The 25,266-nt window shown below is 37.8% G+C and overlaps 1 protein-coding gene and 1 non-coding gene across 2 annotated transcripts in view; both read left to right on the forward strand.

The window, feature by feature from the left end:
* The window catches only part of Pkhd1 (PKHD1 ciliary IPT domain containing fibrocystin/polyductin), a 429,388-nt gene that overhangs the window by 52,712 nt on the left and 351,410 nt on the right, over positions 1-25,266 (forward strand). The window contains exons 27-33 of the mRNA XM_076860094.2: positions 2,001-2,131; positions 4,181-4,316; positions 8,599-8,794; positions 9,261-9,328; positions 11,041-12,648; positions 14,582-14,725; positions 19,769-19,988. Of these exons, the coding sequence (XP_076716209.2) occupies positions 2,001-2,131; positions 4,181-4,316; positions 8,599-8,794; positions 9,261-9,328; positions 11,041-12,648; positions 14,582-14,725; positions 19,769-19,988 (2,503 nt within the window). The remainder of the gene's footprint in view (positions 1-2,000; positions 2,132-4,180; positions 4,317-8,598; positions 8,795-9,260; positions 9,329-11,040; positions 12,649-14,581; positions 14,726-19,768; positions 19,989-25,266) is intronic.
* Positions 20,738-20,810, forward strand: Trnaa-cgc (transfer RNA alanine (anticodon CGC)). Its single transcript has one exon. It is a non-coding gene; the product is annotated as a tRNA-Ala (tRNA).

Consider the following 25,266-nt stretch of genomic DNA (forward strand, 5'->3'; position numbering starts at 1 on the left):
ATAAATTTTGTGGTACTGAGGATTGAACCCAGGGCTCACACATGTAAGTGTTCTACCCTTGAGCTATAGCCTCAGTCTCTTTAAAAGTTTTTTTAAAAAATTATTTTGAAACAGAATCTTGCTATATTGCTCAGGATGGCTTTATTTTGTGATCTTACTGCCTCAGCCTCTTGAGTAGCTGGGATTACAGGCATATGCCAATGTACCTGACTAAATAGCTCTAATTTTAATGTAATAAGTTATATCCTCTTTTTATGGCTTTAAGGTTTATAAAATACTTAAGATGAGCTTTCAATCTCTGAAGTTATATGAAAATTAAAATTATATTTCCTCCTAGTTTTTTTGGTGCTTTCTCTTATATGTTTGAATATTTGATGAATTTGGAATATATTTTTGTGAAGGATGTGAGTGAGGTACAAATTCAGATTTAATTTTTTCAGTGTTAACCACTTTTTAAAATTTACTGAATAAATAGTCCATATGTTTCATACTTATGTGAAATGTCATATTTTTCATATCCTATAGCCACATATTTATCTGAGTTTCTTCCTGGACTCCCATTTTATTCCATTCCATGGAGGTGTCTAAGCATGCTCCGTTATTAGGTTTTGATTATATTTTTTTCCAAGATATTTTAATGCCTAGAAGAATATCTCTTTATTCTTACTTTCGAAATTTGCTTTCAACCTATTTTTGTTTATTTTTCATTGAAATTTGAAGTAGATTTTCTAATTTAAGTAAAAATTCTAAAAGAACATTTACTGGAATTGCATTGGTGTTTTTGTTTAATTTAGAGAGATTGTTATTTTAGTTTTCTTACCTAAGTTTTAATCTACCCATTCATTTTTTTCAGTAGCATTATAAAGTCTCTTCATATTTTTCATCTTCATTTGTTCTTCTCATCAAGTTTATTTCCACATATTGTCTCTTTTATGTTGCTCTTGTAGATTGCCTTCTCTTTCTATTTTATTCTCTCATTTAAAAGTGTATTGTGGTCTTGCTCTGATTCTTCAGGATATGATTTAACTTCAGGATATTATTCCACCCAATCACCTTGTTGCCAAGTGTTTTCTTCAGGTTGTGTGAGTTCCCTTTCTCTCCCTGACGTGCCTCTGGCCCCTGCCCTCCTCCTCATTCTCAAGGAGTCCAAATGTCTATTTGGTGGCCTTCAATATTCTCCTAATCACCTTCTGAGTAGAAGGCAGAACTGAATCACTTTTATTCTGAATAATAAGTGGGTCTTCTATTCATCAGCTAGATCAAGAGCTGCTTCTCCCAATAAGACCCTGTCCCACGATATCAGTAGGACTGGCATCATCTCTCTTCTTACCAACCTCTGCCGTGAGGAGGGGGGAGTGTCTGGGGCTGCTTTTCGGTGGCTGGCAGAGAACTCCTGATGGCAGTGGGTGATAGCACCAGTCATTTCTACACTACCATGGTGACTAGAACCTAGAACATGTGGTATGAAATCAAAATCAGTAGAGCTAATGCCATCATTTAAAGATGAGGAAAGTGAAAGCCAGTGAGATGAGGAACGATACTACAAATGACCTGCTTTAAGTGGCAGAGTATTCTGTGATCTTGACTCTGAGCCTACTGCTCTCTTGACCAGGATGCTCTCTTACACTTGCTTTCTCAGGAAAACAATAAGTTTTACAGGATTGGCAGGAATGGTGTTTTGAGGATATTTTCGAATCTAGGACAGAAAGACTTTTCAGAGACCATGTACTTCTCTGACTTGTGGCAATAGTGCATCCTTATGTTTTATTCTTGAAGATCTTCATGATGCATTGCTACTACTTTCTGCACCCTGGCCAATTCTTCTGTGTGTATTGTAATTTGTATATTTCAACTCAGTCTTTTTCTGTAGTTTGAGCATGGCCTTGTATTTTGACTAAAGAATTTCATGATTTAATTTCACTTTCTTTCTCTTCTGATAATTAATTTTTGTCTGCCTATATGCCTGTGGATCCCGTATGAAAATGCTGGTTTTGTTACAGGAGGGCTCTGGGCCACCATCCGAGGCTCTAGTTTGGAAGGTGTTAGCCTGGTGTTATTTGGATCTAAGTCCTGTGACATCAACATCACCGCAAGTAATTCTCAAAGAATTCTGTGCAAAGTTCCACCCAGGGTAAGTGGAATCTTCTTTTTGGCATTTCCTTTTCTTTGGGTGAACAACCATTATTTACAGAAGGTTTTCAGCTAAAACTGCTTACAATTAAATTAACTAAAAATAACTTCTCATCATAAGAGTTTGCTTATGTTATTTATATTGTCTATTTTGCTATGAAGGGGAAAAATTGATCTCACTGATAGTGTTTCTATTTAACATCTGTTAATTCTTTTAATAATAAGAGAATCCAGACAGTTCTATTCTACATGTTCAGTGGATATTAGTGCCACAGAATAAGTATATTTTTATGGGGTGCACATTATGGTAGTAGTTTGCAAAGTTTAAATATCCTATAACTTCTCTTCTTTCTTAAACAAGTGACAAAGAAGTTAGTGTTCACCAACAATTTTGTTTTTTTGCATGGATGTGAATCCTGGAACTCTGTCTTGTAGAATGCCTGATTCCTATGAAGTATCTTTCTAGCAGACTCCTGCCTCTTTCTTTTCCATTGAAAGCAAGTCCCTGAGATCTGGTTTTCATTTTGGTAGTGCTCTGTCATGACCATTAAGGGAGTTGGGGGTCTTTCCTGGTACAGTTGGTGAGTCACTCACAGGTGCAGTTGGATTTCTGTTTAGGGTTGATGGTGGGGGTCAACACACCTAGCACACCCATGATCCCCAAAGGTGTCTGTCTACTGAACAAAAACCTATAGGATTTAAGATTAAGAATATGCTTTTATCCCTGGTTCTGAAATTTTATCTTATCCAGTTCCTTGAATATTATGAAAAGTTGGCTTTTATATGTAAACTACATGCAAATTCCAGTACACTGTATTTTAATTTGTTTAACTCTTTCCTATTGTTGGGCATGTAGAAAATTTCTAGATTTTTCTCTATTATAAATAGTGAAATTTTGATAATCTTAAAAAACTATAATTTTTTAGCATACTTCCCCACCCCCCCAGATAAAGTAATCTAAATTTTAAAGCTTTTGGTATCTAGTATTCCGTTGCTTAAAATTCCTTTTCAGTTTATATTCCCACCATCACTGTGCAAGCGTCTGATTTGGGGCATTTTGGACAACCCTGGGAATTATCTCATTAATATATTTTTTAATATATATTTACCATTTGAATGAGTAGAATTTGTACTGTTTGGATTTCCTTTATAAGAGTGGATACATATTAAAAAGCAAACTTCTGAGTTTGATCAAAGTCATATATACAAAGGCTCAAAGGAAAATAAGCCATCATGTTCTCCTACCTGCTTTTCTTTCTTCTTCTAGTCCTTATTTTTGAAACAATAAATTATTTTGAATTCTAGCAACTTAATTTGTTTAATCAATATAGCATGTATACATTATAATTATTTAAATGATGCTGACAGAACCATAGAATTTTTTTTGTATTTTGATGTTTTTCCTAGAGTTCCTTTTTTTTCTTACCATAGAAATCTACTCTCTTTTAAAAAAAAATCTCATCATAGCAGTTACTTCTTTTCTTTGAAGCTTTCTTGTTTTCCTGTGTCAATTTGGGTTGGTTATTTTATAGGTTATTCTATAGAGTTCACTCCAGTACTTTGGTTGATCACTTTTCTGGTTAGGTTTACTGTTTCTTTGAGTTTATATCTCTTCTTCTTCTTCTTCTTTTTTTCTTTTTTTTGGTTATATTTATCTGTGAGATCATAAATTTTAAAAAATATGCTACAAAAGAAAATTCAGAAAGAATGAGTAATAAATAGTGTCTGAAAGCACTTGGATGCTTGATTGATAGTTTAGCTAGGTATAAATATTTATTTGAAATTGCTTTTTTTCAAAAACATTTGGTGTGTTAGTTGCCAATCATTCTTGTTTACCTTTGAGAGTAGATCCTTCTGCATATCTTTTGCACAGAAATTGCCTAATCTCTCTCTTGCTTTGAGAGAGAGAGAGAGCGTTAAAAGTCACAAATATACCTCTTATTGACAACTTTATTAACCTTTAAAATGAACCTTTTAAAATAGAAATCCATATGGATTTATTTTTTTCTCAAATCAAACTGAGATTGGATTTTAAAAACCTATTTTTCAGGGGAAAGATGAATACAGTGTGAATGTGACTGTTATCAGAGGGAATCATTCTGCAGTTCTTCCCAGAGCATTTACATATGTCTCCTCTTTAAATCCAATGATTGTGTCTCTGAGCAGAAATCGAAGCAATATAGCAGGTAAAATACATGACATCACAAGATATTTATATTTTTAGAGCATCTATTTATAAAAAAGAAAAGCAATGGTTTATGAATTTTGTTGTATTTTAGATGAAAGCTCTTTTTTTCCTGAAAACCAGAAAACTATTTTCTTCATGTTAACTGTCATTGAATTAATATTTTTACATTTTTTTCCTTTAAAATTGACAAGATTTCTATTCTGAAAATTATGTGAGAATTTGAAGGCACTAATTCAATAAATATTTATTGAGTACTTAGTATGTGCTAATAATAGCATAAACATGTATTAGAACTTTATTTAATCCTTACCACTAATTTGTATTAATTTTTACCACTTATTTATTCTCTAGTCTAAGAGAATAAGTGACTTGTATATTCCTTTAGTAAGGAACAAAGCTGAGATTTGAACCATAGTCATTTTTGGCAATAAGTCCTATGGTGGTAATAATTTAACATAATTTGAGAATAAGGTGTCTAGATTAACTAAGAATTCTTGTTCTTTGAGACACTATGTATGTAAAGAATGCATTTTTTTTAGTACTAATTGCATGAAACATTTTAACCTTTGATAATTCAAATGACATGACAGGTTGGAATTATAAGAATATCTTGTCATGACATAACAATATAGATTCAGAAAAGCAGCAGGTAAGATCCCTTTCTGGTTTACTGAATGTCAGTTAACAGATAGTTTATGGCAGCCATGTCTAAGGGTTTGTTATAAAAAGACCATAATATTTCCCAATGAAAAAGCTTGAGTTCAGTTTTTCTGGTACTATTTTAATTTTCCATAACTCAAGAGTATATAAATAAAGAGAAGTGTCCTTTAACTTCTTAATATTATTCAGCTCAGATAGTGCAGTAGAAGAATTTGCTGCCTCAGGCAACCAAAGTGTATAAAATTCCCCAGTGGTATAGATGCTTCCCAAGAAAGTAGAAAAACAGGGAGGAATCTCCATGTTATATTCAGATTTCAGTGACTTAGGCTCTTGATAGACTTTCCTACCCCTAATGAAAAGAGTAAATACATTTCATTAGTGCTTCAAAGACATTCAGGATTAGCTTGACAACTGACCACGTGATATGTGATGCAGTGCCTTCTTTTCAGAATTCACACTTGTATTTAAGTCTTCCTACAGGCATATAGAGAAGAACATAGAGAAGAACATGTTATAAAATCCACAAAGTGTAGTAGCCTATTAGGAAAATCTCTTTTCTTTTGGGGAACCACCTAGTTCCATTCAGGAAATGATGTGATGATAACAATGAAGCCAAGATGAAATGGAAGAATGAGGGAAGAAGGGAGAGAAAACAGGGAGAAAGAATTTGAGGTGCAGAATGATTAGTGTGGTTATTGAAGTCAGAAACAACTTGATCTGAGTGAACACCAGCTCAACCACTTGTTAAAGAAATACTTTTGACAAGTGAATGAAGAATGATTTACAAATTTGGCAGTCCTCAGAACCAGAAGAGGTGCACAGCGCTCCTCTCTGCAGTGTGGGCAGGCAGTACATATAGACAAAAAAATGGAAGTGAGATAAAAAGCAGCTTGGTTTGCTATAGCTCCCCCTTTGCCATATTTGACCATGGTCACGTCATTTGATGGCCTATGATTGGCTGAACTTCAGCTGCTGTGATTGACTGAGAATTAGCTAGTTATTACAAAGGATATACTCAAAATAATTAGGCTTTCAGTTTGTTTACTATTTTGTTAGATGGTAGTTTGTCACACAGGGATTGAAAGCATGGAGGCAGACTCAGGTCAAATAGAGTTTGATTTAATACACAGCCTCAGACATTAAAGAAGAGGTTGGGAAGACATGAAGAAGTTAAGAGGATATGCATGTGAGGAACAGTATGAAGTCAATGGACATTTTTTGGGTGTGTGTTCTGTACTCTATTTGCTTCCCCAGGATATCTAAGTTAATTCTTACAACAAACAACTTGGGATGGACTTTATTGCCATCTGGTTGATGAAAACTCCAAGTTGTTGAGGGTCCAGAGTGAGTCCTCCAAAGCCAAAGAGGTAGTTAAATGACAGATGAAGGATTTGAATGCAGAGTCACAGTCTTCCCATTACATCATATCCCTCTTTTTTGACTTTTTCAAGAAACCTCTTCGTCTAGTTTAGCATGGATTCTATAGATGCTGACTGTGCAGTGGTTCTTCAACATTAAAGTCTAAAGGAGTTGCAGAGGTGATTTACCTCCAGCTGTGGGCACATTGAGACACAGGAAAGGCTTCGTAGACATTCAGGATTAGCTTGACAACTGACCACGTGATATGTGATGCTTGATTTCTGGATTTCATAAAGACTCTAGTTATCTGAAGACTGCATTTCTCTTTCCCTGTAATTCTTTTTAGCTTACAGACTGGAAGAATAGCTTCAATATATTCCTCCTTTGATTATAAATATTTGGAGGTGTTCACAATACATTGAATTTAGTAGATATTTTTCAGGATTAGCTTTTCTATATTCACCCATAAAAGCTCATAAACTTGACCTACCTCCATAGAGTCCCTACTGATATCCACATGAGTCTTATATCCCAGAAAGTCACCCAATTCTATTTCTATTTGCCCAAACCACTGGGTGACTAAGAGAAAGTGCAACAGAAGACTAAATAAAATTGTGAAATTTGAAAAATTGAATTTTAAGTCCCCTATGATCTATCATTATATCTTGGGATATGTCTTTCAAATTGAACTTCAAGTGGCCTCTTGTCCTACTATAAGGCCTTTCCTGACTTCAGAATGTTGTTCTGATTTGAACAATCGCACACCTAATTATGACCTCTATTGTGTCATATCTTTTATAGATGCGATTCTGCCACTTATTTTATCATTTTTGAGGTCTTCTTTGAGGGCATATCTGTATTTAACTATTTTTGTGTACCTTGTGGCATCGTTCTATAGGGCTTAATATGTATTTGAGTTATAAGGAATTGAATTAAAGTGTTCATAATATACCCAACATTTTATTAAGTTAAATTAATTAATTCATTTTATTTGTTCTCTTTAGATATATATGACAGTAGGGTGTATTTCGACATATATACATGGAGTATAACTTATTCTAATTAAGATCCCATTCTTGTGGTTGTACATGATGTGGAGTTTCACTGGTTGTGTATTCATATATGAACATAGGAAAATAATATCTGATTCATTCTACTGTCTTTAATATCCAACATTTTAGCAAAGATGCTAGTTATACTAAAAAGCTATGGAAATTCAGTATAAAGTCTGGGCTCCAGCCTTGATGTTCCCATTTATTGTTATGAGGTTTTTGTTGCTGACCCTGTTTCTTCAAATGCCAAATGTCAGTCATGCTAACTGTCCCATATGTGTCATTAGGATAGTTAGATGATCAAATGGAATTATGTGCATGAAAGTACTGTAAACTATGAGCTGTTACACTCACATACAGCATTATGTAAAGGTTCGTTGCACACAGGAGCTAGAACTTTATATTTCTGTTGGTGGAAAAAAAATTTAGAGAAAGGACAACAGGAATTTGCTAGTGGTGAAGACCATTAGCTCTTCAAACTTATTTTTGAATTGTCTTTACATGAATTAAATTCATGCTTTTTGAGTATAATTGCTCTGACAGTGTTGCTCTTCACAATTTTGAAGTTTTAGACTGTAGCTCAATTAAAAGATTTATTAGAAATTGCATTTAAAAAGTTACGTTAAAATTCTTAATTACATTATTATGTTGAGGGCTGACCATGTATTTAATCCTGAAAGTGTTTTGGCATAGTATAGGAGGTTGAGGTCATAAACCCTCATCAGAGAATATTTTAGTAGGCTTTTTTTTTTTTTTTTTTTTTTACTGCTGTGACTAAAAAGATCTGACCAGAACAAATTTAGAGAAGAAAAGTTTATTTAAGGGCTCACAGCTTCAGAGGTCTTAGTCCACAGAAGGCAGACTCCATTCCTTGGGGCTCAAGGTGAGGCAGAACATCATAGCAGAAGAGTGTGGCAGAGGGAAGCAGCTCATGGTGACCAGAAAGCAGAGAGAAAGGTCTCTACTTCCCAGATACAAATATATACCCCAAAGCCATGCTCCAATTCTCACCTCCTCCAGGCATACCATACCACTTCAATTGCCACTCAGTTAATCCCTACCAGGGGGATAAATTCACTGATTGGGTTAAGACTCCTATAACCCAATCATTTCTCCTTTGAACCTTCTTGCATTGTCTCACGTGTGAGCTTCTGGAGACACCTCATATTCAAACCAAACAGAGAGGTAAACAGATTCTTCTCAACCCAGGAGGGGAGACCCTTTTCATTGGAATGACCCGGCTGCTGAACTATTCAGATTTGGATGTGGAAACACACATCCAGGACACCTTGGCTCAGGTGCATGCACAGTCGGCACAGGGCCTGGAGGTGGTGCTGCCCCCACTGCCAGCCGGCCTCCACAGAATTTCAGTCTCCATCAATGGGGTCATCATTCGCTCACAAGGGTAAGGTGGAACTTTCCAGAACTGGGTTGGGATGGGAGGGGGTGGGTATCTGTAATCAAAGAAGGGAAGTCTGTGCTGTAGCTCTTTAGTAAGATTTCCTCTTGGGTTTTAAATACATGGCCTATAGTAATTGCATGGCCATGTCCTTCCCTTAGCTCCCTCTTTGTCCTGAAGTTGCTCCGCCTGGTATTTCTCTAGAAATTCCCTCTCCCATTTCTGAAAAGTAGCTGAAGTGTATGGGACTGATGTTACCACATGATACTGACCCAGCATCTTTCCATGGCATCTTTCCCCTACCATTTCCTTTCTTCTCTGTTCCAGTTATCATTCACTCTTTCTCTCCATCGCTGCTCCATTTCTTTTCTCCCTCCCCTCCAAATATAAATACCTCTCCTGCCTTCCATCTTTATTTTCTCTCTTTCTAGCCCTGTTGGTTATTTCCTAACAATATCCCTGTCTTCTGTAGGGTTGATCTGCACATCCAGTATCTCACAGAAGTTTTCGGCAGGGAGCCTTGCTGTGGGTCCCTTTTCGGTGAGTGGTTCTGACATCATTGGTGTCATTTACCCGGTGGGCCTATTTACTGAATACACAGATTTTACTCCTGGATTAATTAGCTTGTCACCCTGACATGGGACATCAGGAAGAGACTTTCCTGAGACTCTGGTATAATTTAAGGGTGGGAAAACTTGGTGATGCTTCAGCTCAGTGAGCTCATGAAATTAAAGAGTTTTCATGAAAAGGAGATATGCCTGGCTTTCTTTTCCTAGAGGAAAGGCTGAAATAGTGGATGGGCAGTAATCTTGAGAAGGTATTAGGAAAACAAGAGAAGAGCTTCCTGTCTTAACATTTTAGACCCTGCGTATTCAAGGACCCAAGGAATGAGTCGTTGCCTCTGTACTTTCTTCCAGGGATGCAGATGGAGGAACAGAAATAGAGCCACAAATATCAATGTGGGAAATGTAAGGACAAGAAACAGAGCAATTCCTAAAATTATGCATTTTCAGGAAAAAACTAAAGAGCTATATATTCACTTGTGAATAATGGTTTTAACCTTGCATGAATAGCACCTTATCTTTTTGAACACAGGAAAATCCTTTTTAAATATGGTTGCCTATGTCACAGATTTGGTTAGGATATGGGTTTTGTTGCTCCAGTCTCTGTTCTGAAGATGGGGTTTGATCTTTGATTATCTCTCAACTCAAGAGTAAGACAATGTCTGTGTTTGTTTGTCACCACTGTGACTAAAATAACTAATAAGAAAAACTTAGAGAAGAAGTTTTTTGTTGGGGGGGGGGCTCATGGTTTTAGAGGTCTCAGTCCATGGTCAGCTGACTCTGTTGCTCTGGGCCTGAAGTGAGGCAGAACATCATGGTAGAAGGATGTAATGGAGGAAAACTTCTCGATGTGGGAAGCTGAGAGAGAGATTGAGGCACCAGGAACAAAATATAAACCCCAAAGGCACTCCACTTCCTGTAGTCACTCCCCACCTGTCAACAGCCAGCATCCAGTATAGTAGTTTTCTCAGATTATTAATTCATGAAATGGATTAATCCACTGACTAGGCTACAGCTCTCATAATCTCACTTTACCTCTGAACATTACTTTATTACCTAACATGAGCTTTTAGGGGGGCACCTCGTATCCAACCCTTAACAATGTCTGTTTATATAACAGCAAATTCATTAGTATGTTTCACTGGCTTTTGATATCTGATATATATGTAATGCAGAATATATACAACATATTAGAATATATAATACTATGTATATGAATTCTTGGAATAACATATAGAATAATATAGATGATAAATAGAAGACTTCAACAAACTTTATTTCTTTAGTATGGAAGTTGAGAGCATATAGAATATGTAGAATAATATGTCATATAATACAACAGATGACAAGAAGACTAAATTTGATTTTTTGTATCACGTAAGTGGTAGTTTGTAGGATATACAAAGGTACTTGAAGCGTTTTATCTGAAATATTATAAATATCCTTCATATATATATATATATATATATATATATATATATATTTCATATTATTTTACTGTTACGTGAATTTTAGTACATCTGACTCCTGTAGAAATGATCACAAATTCAGCATTGCTGGGGATTCAGGTGAATTCACCTATGTTTCTCATACCCCACTTTCCACTGAAATGCCTCAGAGCTGACACAGGGGCTCCAAGTTCCTAGTGAAAATCAGCTTTAACTTTTGTTTTCCATCTCTGCACTTCAGGTGGAACCATCCTCAGCATCTCAGGAAGAGGGTTTGGCAGGGACCCAGCTTTGGTTTGGGTACTTGTGGGCAATCAGCCCTGTGACATGGTGAACTTGACAGAGGTGAGCATCTGGTGTGAGACCCCACCTGCCCCGCTGCTGCCCGATGCAGAGGCTCTCACCATCTCAGCCCCCGTGGAGGTCTGGGCTGGCAATGCAACCTTCATAAATGGACCCTCAGCAAGCTTGGTGGGAAAGGGCCTTACCTTCAGGTATGAAGTGGCAGCAACACCAGTGGTCTCCGCCTTGTGGGGAGAAGTCACAAACAGTAGCCTGAAGTTGTATGTGGAAGGAAGTAACCTCTCTAATTCTTTCATCCTCCTGGGGAACTTGAAGTGTGAGGTTGAGGCACAGTCTCTTTGGGGCAACCTGAGCCTGTCTGGGTGCTCCTTTCCCCTGCACACTCTGGAAGCAGGTGTCTACCCTGTCCAAGCACGTCAGAAGCACATGGGATTTGCCAATATGTCTGCAGTGCCCCAGAAATTTGTGGTGACACCTCGGATAATGACCATCTTGCCAGTGCATGGTTCTGTGTGTGGTGGGACTGTGCTCACTATCAGGGGCTTGGCTCTCAACTCTAGAAGGAGGTCGGTTCAGATTGACCTTTCAGGTCCTTTTACTTGTATGATTTTGCATTTGGAAGACCGTATAGTTCTCTGCCGGATTAACCTGATGGGTGACCCCTTGCCTGGAGCTTCCTTCACTCTGAATGTCACAGTCGTGGTCAATGAGCTGCCCAGCGAGTGTGAAGGGAACTGCACTCTCTTCATGCAAGAGGACGAAAGTCCTGTAGTGGATGCCTTGACCATAGACATCATTGGGTCTCTGACCACTCTGCTGATAAGGGGTCAGCGGCTAGACTCCAGAGCTGATGAGCCAATGGTATTTATAGATGATCAACTTCCTTGCAATATAACTTTCTTTAATGCAAGCCAGGTGGCATGCCAAATAAGTGGCTTGACTCCAGGACTCCACTACCTATCAGCTGTCCAGACAAGTAATGGGTATGCTTGTTTGGGTAACATTTCCAGGAATTTCTCCATCATGCCTCAAGTCTTTGATTATTTCCCTAAGAATTTCAGCACACATGGTGGAAGCCTCTTGGCCATAGTGGGCACAATCCTGAGAGGACAGAACTCCACATTGATCTTTGTTGGCCAACAGGCCTGTCTGACAGTGAACATCAGTTCTGAGCTCATCCAGTGCATTGTCCCTGCAGGGAATGACTCTGTTGCTCTGGAAATAGAAGTAGATGGAATTGGCTACCACATCGGAGTTGTTGGTTACAGCGATGTCTTCACCCCAGAATTGCTCTCTGTTTCTCAGAGTAATGGCATTTTAACCCTTGCAGTGGCCCGCATCTCAGGAGCTGCCAATGTTGACATATTTATTGGGAGGACACCTTGTGTGGGTGTGTCTGGTAACTATACGGTTCTCCAGTGCACCACCCCTTTTCTTCCTGCGGGGAAGTACCACGTCAGAGCTTATGACCGCATCAGAGGGTGGGCCTCCTCTGCTCTTGTGTTCCTGTTGAAGGCTACGATTACAGCAGTGACAGAGAACTTTGGTAAGTCAAGCAAGTAATGTTTAATGGCTTAATAGCTTCTCTCACTTCCAAGAGGTGGAAAATCAACATCACTCCATGCAACAGAAGGGAAGAGAAGCCCGGGTGACTTCTTGGAGTCTCAGTGTCTTCCTGTGACTCGTCTTTGTCATGCTCCATTTATGAACTTTATTTTTCATCAAGGAAACTGTGCCTATTCTCTAAGTATTTTATTTTAATGCACTAACCATTTTTAATTTGTGTTTTAAATTAATATCTTTTGTAAGAGCTCATCATTTCATCATTTAAGAATATAAATGCTTTCACCTAGTTTTAGACCTCTATGCCAATTTGCATCGTTTAAAATTTATTAACTGTGATTAATTTTGATCATTTTATAAAACTTCACAGATGAATTCAAATGCCACCAATAATAAGCCAATAGCATAGGACAATTGTATTGGTTTAGCTTTTCTCTGCTTTTATTGTTCTGTTTTGTTGTAGTGCTGGGGATTAAAGCTAGGGCCTCTCGCATGTGAGGCAAATGCTTTACCTCTGAGCCACACCCCCAGATCTTCTGCTTTGCCTGTCCTGAGATTTGCCATGCTTTTCCTTCCAACGATGTTTTTGGTCTCTGCTCACTGAAAGCCTTGCTGCTCTTCAGGTCACTCAGATTTGATGGTGGGTATACAGGAAACTATGGATGAAGGATCTTAGGTCGATGAGGTACTAATCAAGCCATTTTTAGAACAAATTTGTCTTCAACTGGGTGGAACACTGTGGAGATTAGAATTTAGGACTGGTGCTGTGACCCACGTAGCTAACTTAGGCTTGACTTTTCCATGCCTCAGCTTCCTTTTTAAATTTTGCAGTATTGGGGATTGAACCAAGGGATATTCTAGCCCTGAGCTTCCTCCCCAGACCTTTCTTAAAATTTTTGTTCCAAGACAGGGTTTTGCTAACTTGCCAAGGCTGGGCTCAAACTCCCAATCCTCCTGCCTCAGCCTCCAGAATTGCTGGGATTACAGGTGTCTGCCACCACATCCAGACCAGCTTCCTTATTCAATAATGGTATTTGGGCTGGATGCTCACAAAGTTTCCCTATCTACTCCCTAAAATCCATGAAGAAAGAGCATCATGAGATATATCTGAAGCAAAAACAAAACAAAACAAACAAACAAACAAACAAAAATACCTACATTATTCTTGAGTTTGTCAAGTGGTTGTGCAAGTAGCCCCATTCGCCTTGCGGGATGAAGGCTGGAGACTGGAACTCCGTGTCTCAGAATGAACTAGAGTAGTGCACCAACTTCACTTGCCTGAGTGTCCCTAAAATATGTAATTCTTGCAGTACTATTAATAATAGCAAAAAGAGAAATAATGAAGGTATCAGGCAATAGAAAATTTGTTAAACAAATTGTGCCTTAATGATGTAATGAGATTCTAAGTAGCCAGTAAAATAAACTGTAATGACATACCTTTGGAAACCTACCTATACGGTACTTTTAAGTTAAGAAACAAGTTGTAGAATACGTATAGAGTGATCCCTGTATATCAAAAATATATGTGTTGAAAATTCTGTAAGGAGTCACAAAAAACTGTAAATAGAAACCTCCAGGGGTGAGACAGGTGTTTAGGGGGAACTTTCACTTTCACTTTCATTCTATGCTCTTGTATGAAAAGTTTAAGAACTATAAATAATCATTACTTTTCAACATAAAATGGTCACATTACAAGATGCTTTAACATAATACGTTGTTGAATATGGTTGGAATCTGATGGAACCCTGGAGTTCAGAAGCCCGGTGAAGAAGAAGCTAAGGATATCAGAGTCCTCCAGCCAGCTGTGTGGATTCTGCAGGGCATAGGAAGGATATGCAGAAAGAAACCAATAGTTTGAGTTTTGAGTTAAGACAATTTTTCTTCTAAGATCGTGAACTTGTGGTTTGTCTTTAAAGGCTGCCTGGGTGGAAGGCTTGTCCATGTGTTTGGAGCAGGGTTTTCTCCAGGGAATATCTCAGCTGCTGTGTGTGGTGCTCCTTGCCAAGTCCTGGCTAATGCTACTGTGTCCGCATTCAGCTGCTTGGTTCTGCCCCTGGATGGTGAGTAAAAAATCCCATGTATATATTTTTAAAGAGTGTATTAAAATGATGTTCTTTGGCCTTTTTAAAATATTTGTCATTGCTTCTCTACTAGCCATTAATTTTTCCAGGTGTTTCTGAAAATAGAATTTTTCTGTTCTCTTTCAAAAATGCTTGTTACACTCCGGGGCCACCTATTAAAATGGTCCATAATACCTTTTGTCATGGGAAAGGGTCAATAGTAAAGGAACATTGAAAAACTTATTGCCTATGTCCTATGGAGTCACGTGACAAGAAGGAGTAATTCTGGGTTCTGAATATTAGTTCCAGTGACAGCCGTAGACATCAGAAAGAAAACAAGCTTTTGGTCTTGTCCTGAGGTAAGGTTGCCGAAGACATCTGCTTTCTAGAGGGACCAGGAGACGGTGAAGATTATCAAGCTGAATATCTTTTGAATATCAGCTCAATTCCTGAATTCTTATTATAGTCAAAAGAGCCAACATTCACAGTATTCTCTTGTTCTTCAATGTCCAAGTAATTACCTGATCTCTTACTCAGTAGAAAACTATCATTTCTCTCTATTTGAGCTGCGTTCCCATCATGTAAATTGTGGTACCAGAAGCACGGTATTTATGGGAGAGATTATAGAGGAAGGTGCAAAGCTGAGGGCTTCGCAACACATGGTAACTACCCCCTGAGCTTCATGAGGGGGTAATCAGAGGAAAGAAACTACCATTTTCATTACAGATCCTTACTGCATTTGAGAGAACTCAAATCCAACTAGCAATTATCTCATTTACATAATCATAGATCTTGAACCTCTACACTTAAGACCTATTTACAAACATGCTTTGTGTGTAGTGTTTGGAGTTACGTTCCTAATTTTTTGAATGTGAGATTTACAAAGTAATAAGATCACTTCATCTGAGTTTGGATAATATTTCCATCTGTGAACTGCCATTGCAATAGTATTGTCCATCATGGAATTATTATCCAAACTCAGATGAAGTGATCTTATTACTTTGTAAATCTCACATTCAAAAAATTAGGAACGTAACTCCAAACACTACACACAAAGCATGTTTGTAAATAGGTCTTAAGTGTAGAGGTTCAAGTGGTGGTGGTGGTGGAGGGAGAAGGAGTATTAAGGAGAATGAGAATACAAAAAACCATTTAAAATACTAGAATCTGAGTTTCCTAGTATCATGTACACAATGGAAGAGAAATCATTGCACAATAAGAAACCTACAATGCAATAGCAACTTTCAGATGTCATCTTTTATGTTCTTTTGTTTTTTAACCCTGCTACCTCCTTTAGCACAGTGTCAGTCAAGAGTATGTGGAAATGAAACTGAGATTATACGCAACTAGGTTCTAAAGCTTACTTAGTATTACTTCTCTTAAAAAAAATCTATCTCATATGTATTGCTTAAACTAATAAACTTTAAAACCCCTTTGGTATTATTTCAAAACACTTAAATCTCAACTAGAAACACAAAATAAAAATTAATGAGATTTCATGTACAGGTAAATTGTAGTACTGAGAACTCCTAGAAGAAAAATAATAAAATTATTATATTGTAAAAGATTCATTTAAGTTTTGGAAAAGAACATCTCAAAATTCCTTGATATTTAAGTGTTTGGAAGGTGTAACTTTTAATCTTGCCACTAGGTGTCACCAAAGATTCATCTATTTTACAAGGATCATGTTGGGTGAAAAGGATCTCAACTGTTTTCCTCTTTCATTAGGAAGGAAGGAAGGAAAGAAGGGAGGGAGGGAGGAAGAAAGGAAGGGAGGAAGAAAGAGAGGGAGGGTGTTTTTAAATACTTTTAACCACATTCTCTAAAAATGAGGAGCTAGTTCCAAATTTTCCTTACTTAAGATCCAGGATAAGATATTGGGGATTCTGTGATTCTACTGGAACCCAATGAAACCTTTTGAGTCTATGATCATAGTTTGGTTTGTTTTTCTAGTTAGTAGGTCTATAATGGACATCAAAAGTTAAAGGCGTGTGCGTGTGTGTGTGTGGGTGTGTGTGTGAGAGAGAGAGAGAGAGAGAGAGAGAGAGAGAGAGAGGTGAGAGAGAAATCAGCTTTAAGATAGGATTACATATAACTGTTAACTTCTCTTTAGGATTACATTTTATTTCAAAGAGGTTTTTAGAAGTGGCTTCCCACCAGCTATCCTCACACCTGTTTCACACTTGCTTTTCTTGGAGAAATCCATCATTCTACCTAACTAGTGCTCCCCCACTTAGCTTCTTTTCAACCTCAATCAGCTGATAGCCTTTGGAAAGCTCAGGTCACAAAGGCAGCAGTTCTCAAAGCTTGTTCCATGTGGCCAGCACAGCAGCAACTAGTTTTGTGTGTGTGTGGTGGGGTGGAGGCATCTTAGAAATATGAATTCTTGGGACTCATCAAGGCCCAAATTTTCCAAGTAAACATTTTAGTATTTCTTTTCTGTGCTGTCTCTGAAATTTCACATGCTTGCCTAATTGAATCCCCAGACAAGGTAACTCTTCTGAGTAAGCAAGATATAGTCATATTGGGTAACATCATGAAATGCCTGCTTATCATCTGGTCCCAGATCTGTTTGTAAAAGTACACTGATGTTTTGCTGGTTTATAATTTTTTGTTACCTATGATTATCCCAATGTGTGTGTGGGGGTGGGTGGGTGGGTGGGTGTATTTCTAACATAGCTGTTCACAGCTGGATTTTCCTCATATTTATATGATTTATTTTTTCCTTCTGTAGTTTATTGCCTTACTGTTTTCATTGGGCTTTTTGTTTGTTTCTGTTAACTTCTCTAATTTACCAAGGTCACTTTGAATTCTGACTCTTGCTTTGAATTTTAATCTTTAGTTTGACTTTGCATGATAGAGTGATGTTTTACATTCGAGGTTATTGATGATGTCTTAGAATCCAAACTTTCTTAATTATTATTTTGTTTGTTCCTGTGCCACAGTCCTAATATGCTTCATTTTCATGACTGGGACAGGAGATTTAAGCATGGGTCTAAAAATAAAGTTATTTTGCTAGTTTTGTGGTCATCTATCTTTACCTTTCCCCCCAAATTATACTTCTTACCAAAGAAGAATTTTACTTTTTCACATGATGGGTTGCTAAAACATCCTGTTAGGTAAAACTAACACTTTGCATTTGTTTAAAAAGAGCAAAGATCTTTGATCTTCCCGTTTCTTGCATTTATACCTTGAATTATACCAAATGACTTTTTCATGGAAACTTTAACTTTTCCAAGAGGCATGAAAAGCTAAAGCGATTAAGGTCACAGAGCTATTTAGCGGTAGAACTTTGAGTAAAACCCATGGATTTTGATCCCCAGCCCTAGGTGCTTTTTATAATCCACCTTGTCAATTTGCATCCACTTAATCACCTATAATGAATTCATTATTTTATAGGTGTTGAGCCTGTTTTTATTTGCCTTAGGGCTTACTAACTGAGAAGTTCTCATGTTTTGTCTATCCGCAAGAGAATCTTTCTGTCAGTCATTTTTGTTGCTATTATTCATTTAAAGCACATTCACAGAGAACTTCCTTGGTATCAGGTGCTTTGGAATGTAGCAGCAACTATGATAACATCTGGGTGTGATCACAGAGCTACAAACCCTCTCCTTTGGCCCTTGCTGAGGCACTATAATGAGACAGGCCAGCAGAGCCTCAAAGCCTACAGTCCTTGATGGCTGCTGTGGTACCTGCAAGGACAGGTTAGCCACAGAAGTAACAGACCAGAGAGATTTTTCTTTTTCCTCTTTTTTTTTTTTTTTTTTTAGAATTTTCAGAGTTTCTCCTAAACCACTCGTGTAGAGATTTGTTCATCTCCCAGTTAAAGATTATTGTCATTCTGACTTATTGATGCTTTTTACATGTGTCTCATGACCCAGAAAGGGATGGCCTGAGGGACAAAAAAATAAAACCACTTGCTTTTCTTCTTAACAAAATATTGTTGGTCATACGTATATGACAATCAAGAACTTCTGTTAATCAGGAAACCATGTAAAGAGAGAAAAGTCTAGCTACAAACTTAGGAAAGGTAATAGTTACCGTAAAACCTCAAGAGGATTAGTACCCAGCATACTCAAATGAATAGGAAAAAGACAAATATCCCAATAGAAAAATGGGCCAAGGTCAGGAATGGGAATTTCATAGGAGAAGAAACGTTGAGTTATTACTAAATATGAAAAATTGTTCAACCTAAAAAGTAATGATGGAAATGAAAATGAAGGCCACAGTGAGATACCATTTTATACACACTTGACAAAAATTAGGAATCTGATCATTTCAAGTGCTGACAATTGTATGGATAACAGGAATTCATGGCTGGTAGGAATTCATACCCACTTTGGAAAACAGTGTGGCACCGTCTTGCAAAGCTGAACTTGCACTTACCATTTGAACAAGATATTTTCTTTCTAGTCATTCACCCTAGAGAAAACTTTGCACATGTTTGTGGTGGCAACTATTTGGAAATACTCCCAATTCCATTGGAAAAAGAATAGGTAAACACATCTTAGCACTTTCATGCAGTGCAGTCTTTATCAACAGTGAGCCTGTATCTCCAATAGTTACATGCAGTAACAGAGAAATCTTGGAAATTTCACAATGATTAAAAAAAGCAGGACCAAGAATATTTGGTCATGCATTACATTTTATAAAGGTCAAAAGCAAAACTCAATAACCTCTTGTTTAGGAACGCAAACCTGTTTGATAAAGCTATCTAAAAAATGCCAAGGGGTTATTTCCGAGAATGAGGAGGAAAGGAATGGACCCATGAGGGAGCAGACAGATTTAGAAGTATTAGAACTGTTTTCAATCTCATGTTGGCTGATATATACACCCAAGGTTTTTTTTTTTTATGATGATGATTTATATTTTACAAAATTGTTATGTCTTCTATTTGCATAAAATACACATAATACATTTAGAAAGTAAACTGATGCTTCATTTTCCTGTTGGAGGGAGGACATATGAATTTCGTTCTTAAAACAAAGAGCCTTTGGCTCTTTCTGTGAATTTGCCTAACCTGGTAGTGACTGTTCCCTGCAGAGTCCTTGACCTTCCTGTGTGGCCTGAAGCCCAAGGAGGACAGCTGTGAAGTCATCAGCCACACCTATGTGCAGTGTGATTTGACTGTATCCATGGGGACGGAGAGACTGCCGGAATTGTGGCCTTACCTCTATGTTTGTGAAGAAAGTTCCCAGTGTCTCTTTGAACCAGATCGTTGGAAAAAGTCAGACTTTCCATCATTCTCTGGCTTCTTCATCAGGTAGCTACCTTCTCCTTTCCTCTCTGACCTTCCCGATGGCCAGTGGACCCACGGAGTCATTGGAAAGCCCTGGCAGGGTGGACGTGGCCTGGGGGCCTGCCGCTCTCTTGGAGGGGCCATTCCATGGTGGATTCCAGCCAGCTTGCATATCAAAGCATCTCCTGTCTTTTTCAAGTGTTCAAGAGAACATCTGAAAAATCTGCCCAGTAAACAACTCACTTTGTTCTTGCTTAGATTTTAATATTTATCTTCCGATCCAAAGCAACATCTGGTGAATGCCAATGGGGAAAAAGATTAGACATTATGAAAAACAGAAGGCTTTCCCCCCTTTTCCCTTTTTCTTTTCTTCCAAACAGATTCACAAGTATGAAAAAAAGTCATAGAGAAATCCAGCAGATTGCACAATGTTTATTCAAAAGAAGGGGGGTTACACAGAGAATTACTGTAGATCTAGGGCTTAAAAGCCATAAGCTCATAAGGATTTTTTTGAACCTAAAAAAGAAAAAAAAAATCTAAGAAATGAATACCACAACCTTCCAGGTTAAACCCCTTTTCTAAACATTTTTTTTTTTTTTTTAAGTGTGACGGCGTTGGGAACTCTGGATGGCCTTAATTTCAGTCAACAGTTCTTTTCCTATATGTAGGGTGCTAACTCAGGGATGAACAATGCCTTGCATCTTTATTTCTTATCTAGATAGAGTGGTTACATCTGATAACTTAATGAATATAAATTTTCTCATTAAGTGGCTGGGGATATGACTCAGTTGGTAGAGTGCTTGCCTCGCATGCACAAGGCCCTGGGTTCAATCCCCAGCACCCCCCAACACACACACAAAAGAAATCTCATTAAAAATAAAGCTAAACAAGACCCATGGCTCTCAGTGAAGGATATAACCAGTCTGATTTTTTAATGTCTTGAGACAGTCTGTTTTATCAGGAACTTGCCACCAAAGTTTGGTTTTTAGCCATTGGAAAAGAGGAAACTCCTTGGCTGATTGCTTCCTAGAAGGATGTGGAGCATCTTGCTGAGGTGGCACAGGAAATGGGGTATCTCAGGTTGTGCTCTGGTGAGGCTGGATCTCAGAGCTCACAGATGCTGGATACCAAGAAGTACTAGCCAGCAGTTCCTGCTCTACTGAATTCAGGGACTCTACCTGAATACCCCCAAACAATTCCCTTGGATTCTTTGTGCTCTTCCTCTTCACTCTATGCTGAGCCTGAGGCAACTGAGCCTCAGATCCCATTAAAGTTAGACGTTTATTATTCAATATCATTTCAAAAGTCCTCTTCAATGTTCTGGCCATTGCAACAGAAAAACTGAGTGTTTTCTTGAGTTAGAATTAAATGTCCTAGGATTTAAACAATATGTTTTATATTTAGTGGTGATAAGGATGGGGATCCAGTGCTGTCCTTTGTGGACCAGTGGGAAGTCAATATGATCATTAGAAGATGATTTAGCAAAGCACTAATAACACCTTGGTATTCTTCATGCTCTATAGCCCAGGAATTTTATGTCTAGGATTTTGTTCTAAAAGAGCAAATAGAAGTTATAATAGTCACAAACAGCCACATCCTTTGAAATCCCAAGTACAATAAAATAATTTTAAAAAGTTTAAATAATAAAGAATGCATCCAAATGATAAGACATTAAGAAACCTTTAAAAATCATGATGTAGAGTAGTTGAACAAATTGAAAATGCTTGCAATACATTGAGAAGTGAAAAATCACAGGTCACAAAATTGTATATCAATTTAATCCTACTGTTTCATATAATATATATGTATATGTATATACATATATATTTGTACACACTTGAGTGATTAGCAAGAAATACAGGAGAGACATATTCTAAATTGATAGTCTCCATATCTACGTAGCTGAAATACTGATCATATTAATTTTTTTCATTGAATTTTTATGTATTTTTCTAGTGAATATGTGCTGATTTAATAACTGAGAAACAATATAAGTTAAACAAGGGGCATTAAGAAAAGCATGTTTCAAATAGCTTACTTGGTTTCTGTTAGGTTTATGCTTGTGAACCCAGAGGACTATTTTCCAGGGTCTTTTCAGGGAATTCACTTTCATTGAATGCTTTATCTCACGGCCAGCATTACTTTATGGCTTTATTTCATTTGTCAAAGACAGACATATAACTGAAAAAAAAAAAATATATATATATATATATATATATATATATATATATATATATATATAAAATATATGCCTAGCCCATCTGTCCGTCTCTCCTTCTATCATCCATCCATCATTTATCAAGTGCCTACTGTATTCTAGAATACTATATTCTAGCTATTCTTCCAGGTGCCGGTGACTCACTGGTGGTGAGGCAGGAGAGTGTCTGCTCTTAAGAGTGGGGGAGGAAGACAACAAACAGTATGATCACATGTTGTGCTAAATGTCTTAATGCAGTAGAAAAAATGGGGCTGCTTTGGATAGCTTCTTCGGAGGAGTGCCTCTGAAGAAGTGTCTTTTATGCTACTGTTATGGTTGGGATGTGAGGTATCTCCCAAAAGCTCATGCGTGAGACAATGCAAAAAGGATTAGAGGAGAAATGATTGGGTTGGGTGGCAGCCTTAACCCACTCAGTGAATAATTATCTGATGGGGTTAATTAAGTGGTAACTGAAGGCAAGTGAGGTATGGCTGGAAGAAGTAGGGCATTGCGTGCGTGACTTTGGGGTATATTTTGTATTCAGCAAGCAGAGATCTCTCTCTTTGCTTTCTGACCATCATGTGAGCTGCTTCCCTTGGTCACACTCTTCTGCCATGGTGTTGTGCCTCACTTTGAGCCTCAAGGAATGGAACCAGCTGCCTATGGACTAAAACCTCTGAAACTATGAGACACTAAAATAAACTTTTCCTCCTCTATGAATGTGCTAGTCAGATCCTTTAGTCTCAGGAGCGAAAAAGCTGAGTAAAACACCCTTCTCTTGATCCCAAGAATAAGGGATCACTCTGTAAAGCCAGGGAGTGGGGTGGCAAATGCAAAGGAACCATTAGATCTTATGAGCTGTGAGGAGGCCAGTTGAGGAGGAGTATAGTGAGAAGGAAGGAAAGTCCTGGGGAGCTATAGAGGCCTTTAGGCCAAAGAAAGAAGTTGGGGTTCTCTCCTAAGATGATTACTTTCCAAAGTCCACAGTAAAAGCACGGCAGCCATGGCAGCGGAACCCAAGGCTTCTGACTCATGACATTCTTACTGCCATGCTGGACTCTCTGTGTTTGTGATGATAACCTCAGCTGAGCCAAATGGGGCCAATGAGATTCCAGAGCCAGGGGAGCAATTTCCGGCTATGTGGGGGAGACAGAATTTCTGCACAAGCTTTTGCTACCGATTGCAAGGGTGTATATAAGAAGATTGCGTTCTGACTTTAGGATCTGATGAGCCGAACCAAAAGGGCAATACATTGGGAGTCAGGAAACTTAGGTTCTAGAACCATCATTGTCACTATATGAACCCAAAATATTTACCACATTCTCTTAGATATATTTGTATATATATATATATGCATTTGTACATTCATGTCCATCTTTATCTAAACCTGTATCCTTGTCTGTATCTCTACATCTATTTGTACCTATATACATTTTTTTTCTATTTAAATATGTCCAATTCATAACATTATTTGGGAGGAAAACATAGCTATTAAGAAAATTTGAAATTTTGTAAATGCTCATCTATTTTTGATATACTGGTGTCTCAGCTAATTTAGGTAATGGCTTTTAAAAGAAAAATACAATCTTCAGTGAGGTAATCAGGGACGAATAAAACAGTCTAACAGAAAGGGACTGAACTCTCATCAGAGCAGGAAACATGTGATCAGGGAAGACTGCATGTTGCTGACAGGTATTCACAAGGAGGGCAGTGTGACCTGGCCCACTTTACTCACTCCTTTGCCAATGGAGCCCAGTAACGGGGAAAGGTAACGGGCAAATAGTCTCCAAACTAGAAAAGAAAAATGGGAGAATTCTGGAAATTCAGACAACTAAGCCTGACATTAGCCCTGACACAATTCTAGGAGGAGTGTTTAATCAGATGGTTTGTGAGCCTTCAGAAGTAAAAGAGTTCGTCTGGGAACCAATTCACAAAGAGTATGTGGCTGTCAAAAGCCAATGTCATTTCCTTTTGGATAGGTCTACTTGTGACTTATGAGGTATATGGAGGGCGAACTTTCCAAACTATTCTAACAACCTTTCCACCCCCATTAGCAAAAAAGAGTTATGCAAAGTCCTAAGTGGCCTGACACTAACCTCAAATTACTTTGAAGTCAGGTGTTTTAAAAGTTTATTTTGGTTTTGCATTCTATTCTACCATATTGCCATATTTACCTAAATATTACATTGAAATTGCATTCTAATTTAGAAGTTATGTTACTTTGCTTCTCCTTTCTGAATCTTGCAGTTTGACTGACTCTCCAGGAGCAAATGGTGTACTTATTCCATGGCTTCATCTACCCCTTGAATGAGCATTCAACTAAATGGATTTTTATGTTGATTTTAGTCTCCCAATTTAAAAAGTATTGGAGCGATGTGTTTAAGTCAATGAGGTGAAATAAAGCAATAAGGAATGTGAATTTTCATATTTATATTTCAATAACACCATCACCTCCACTACCAACAAAAATTGTGACAACAGTTACCTTTGTTGGATATTTACTGTGTACCATGTTCTGTGCTAATCATTTTGTGTACTTCATTTTTTTTTATTCCTTAATACCTCTATAACATAGGAACTGAGTTATTAGTAACCTCATTTTATAAATGTGAAAACCAAAGCTCACAGAGTCATGTCTTCAAGGCCATATAGATGGGATTCAAATGCAACTGGCCTGTTTCCAAGCCTAACATTTACATGCTTGGGCTTCTCCGAGAATCCACTGACAAATGCAGCAAGGGGAAATTCTCTGGCAATTGCAGCCCTGGGACTTTGACTTCACTACTCTCTTCCAGCAAGCTTAAGGGGACACAAAATAAACAGTGTTAGGTGTTATAGGTGGGAGAGCTCAGATAAAGGGAGACCAGTTCCTCAGTGGTCAGCCCAAACCCTGCATTTTGTTCTGGGTGGTATAGTATTAAAATATCAATATAACCCCCAATAGGTCTAGAGGACAGTAGGTGTTAAAGTCCTGTCTTGGTGGCACGGGGCTCACAATATTTTAGCATGAAGAAGAGAAGAGTAAATGGTGAGATGTGATAGTTCTACTGCTCATTATTTCTAGCAAATTGTGGGAGAAACCATTTCAGTATTGATTTGAAAAAA

Source organism: Callospermophilus lateralis, chromosome 6, assembly GCF_048772815.1.
Source record: "Callospermophilus lateralis isolate mCalLat2 chromosome 6, mCalLat2.hap1, whole genome shotgun sequence".
Taxonomy (NCBI): domain Eukaryota; kingdom Metazoa; phylum Chordata; class Mammalia; order Rodentia; family Sciuridae; genus Callospermophilus; species Callospermophilus lateralis.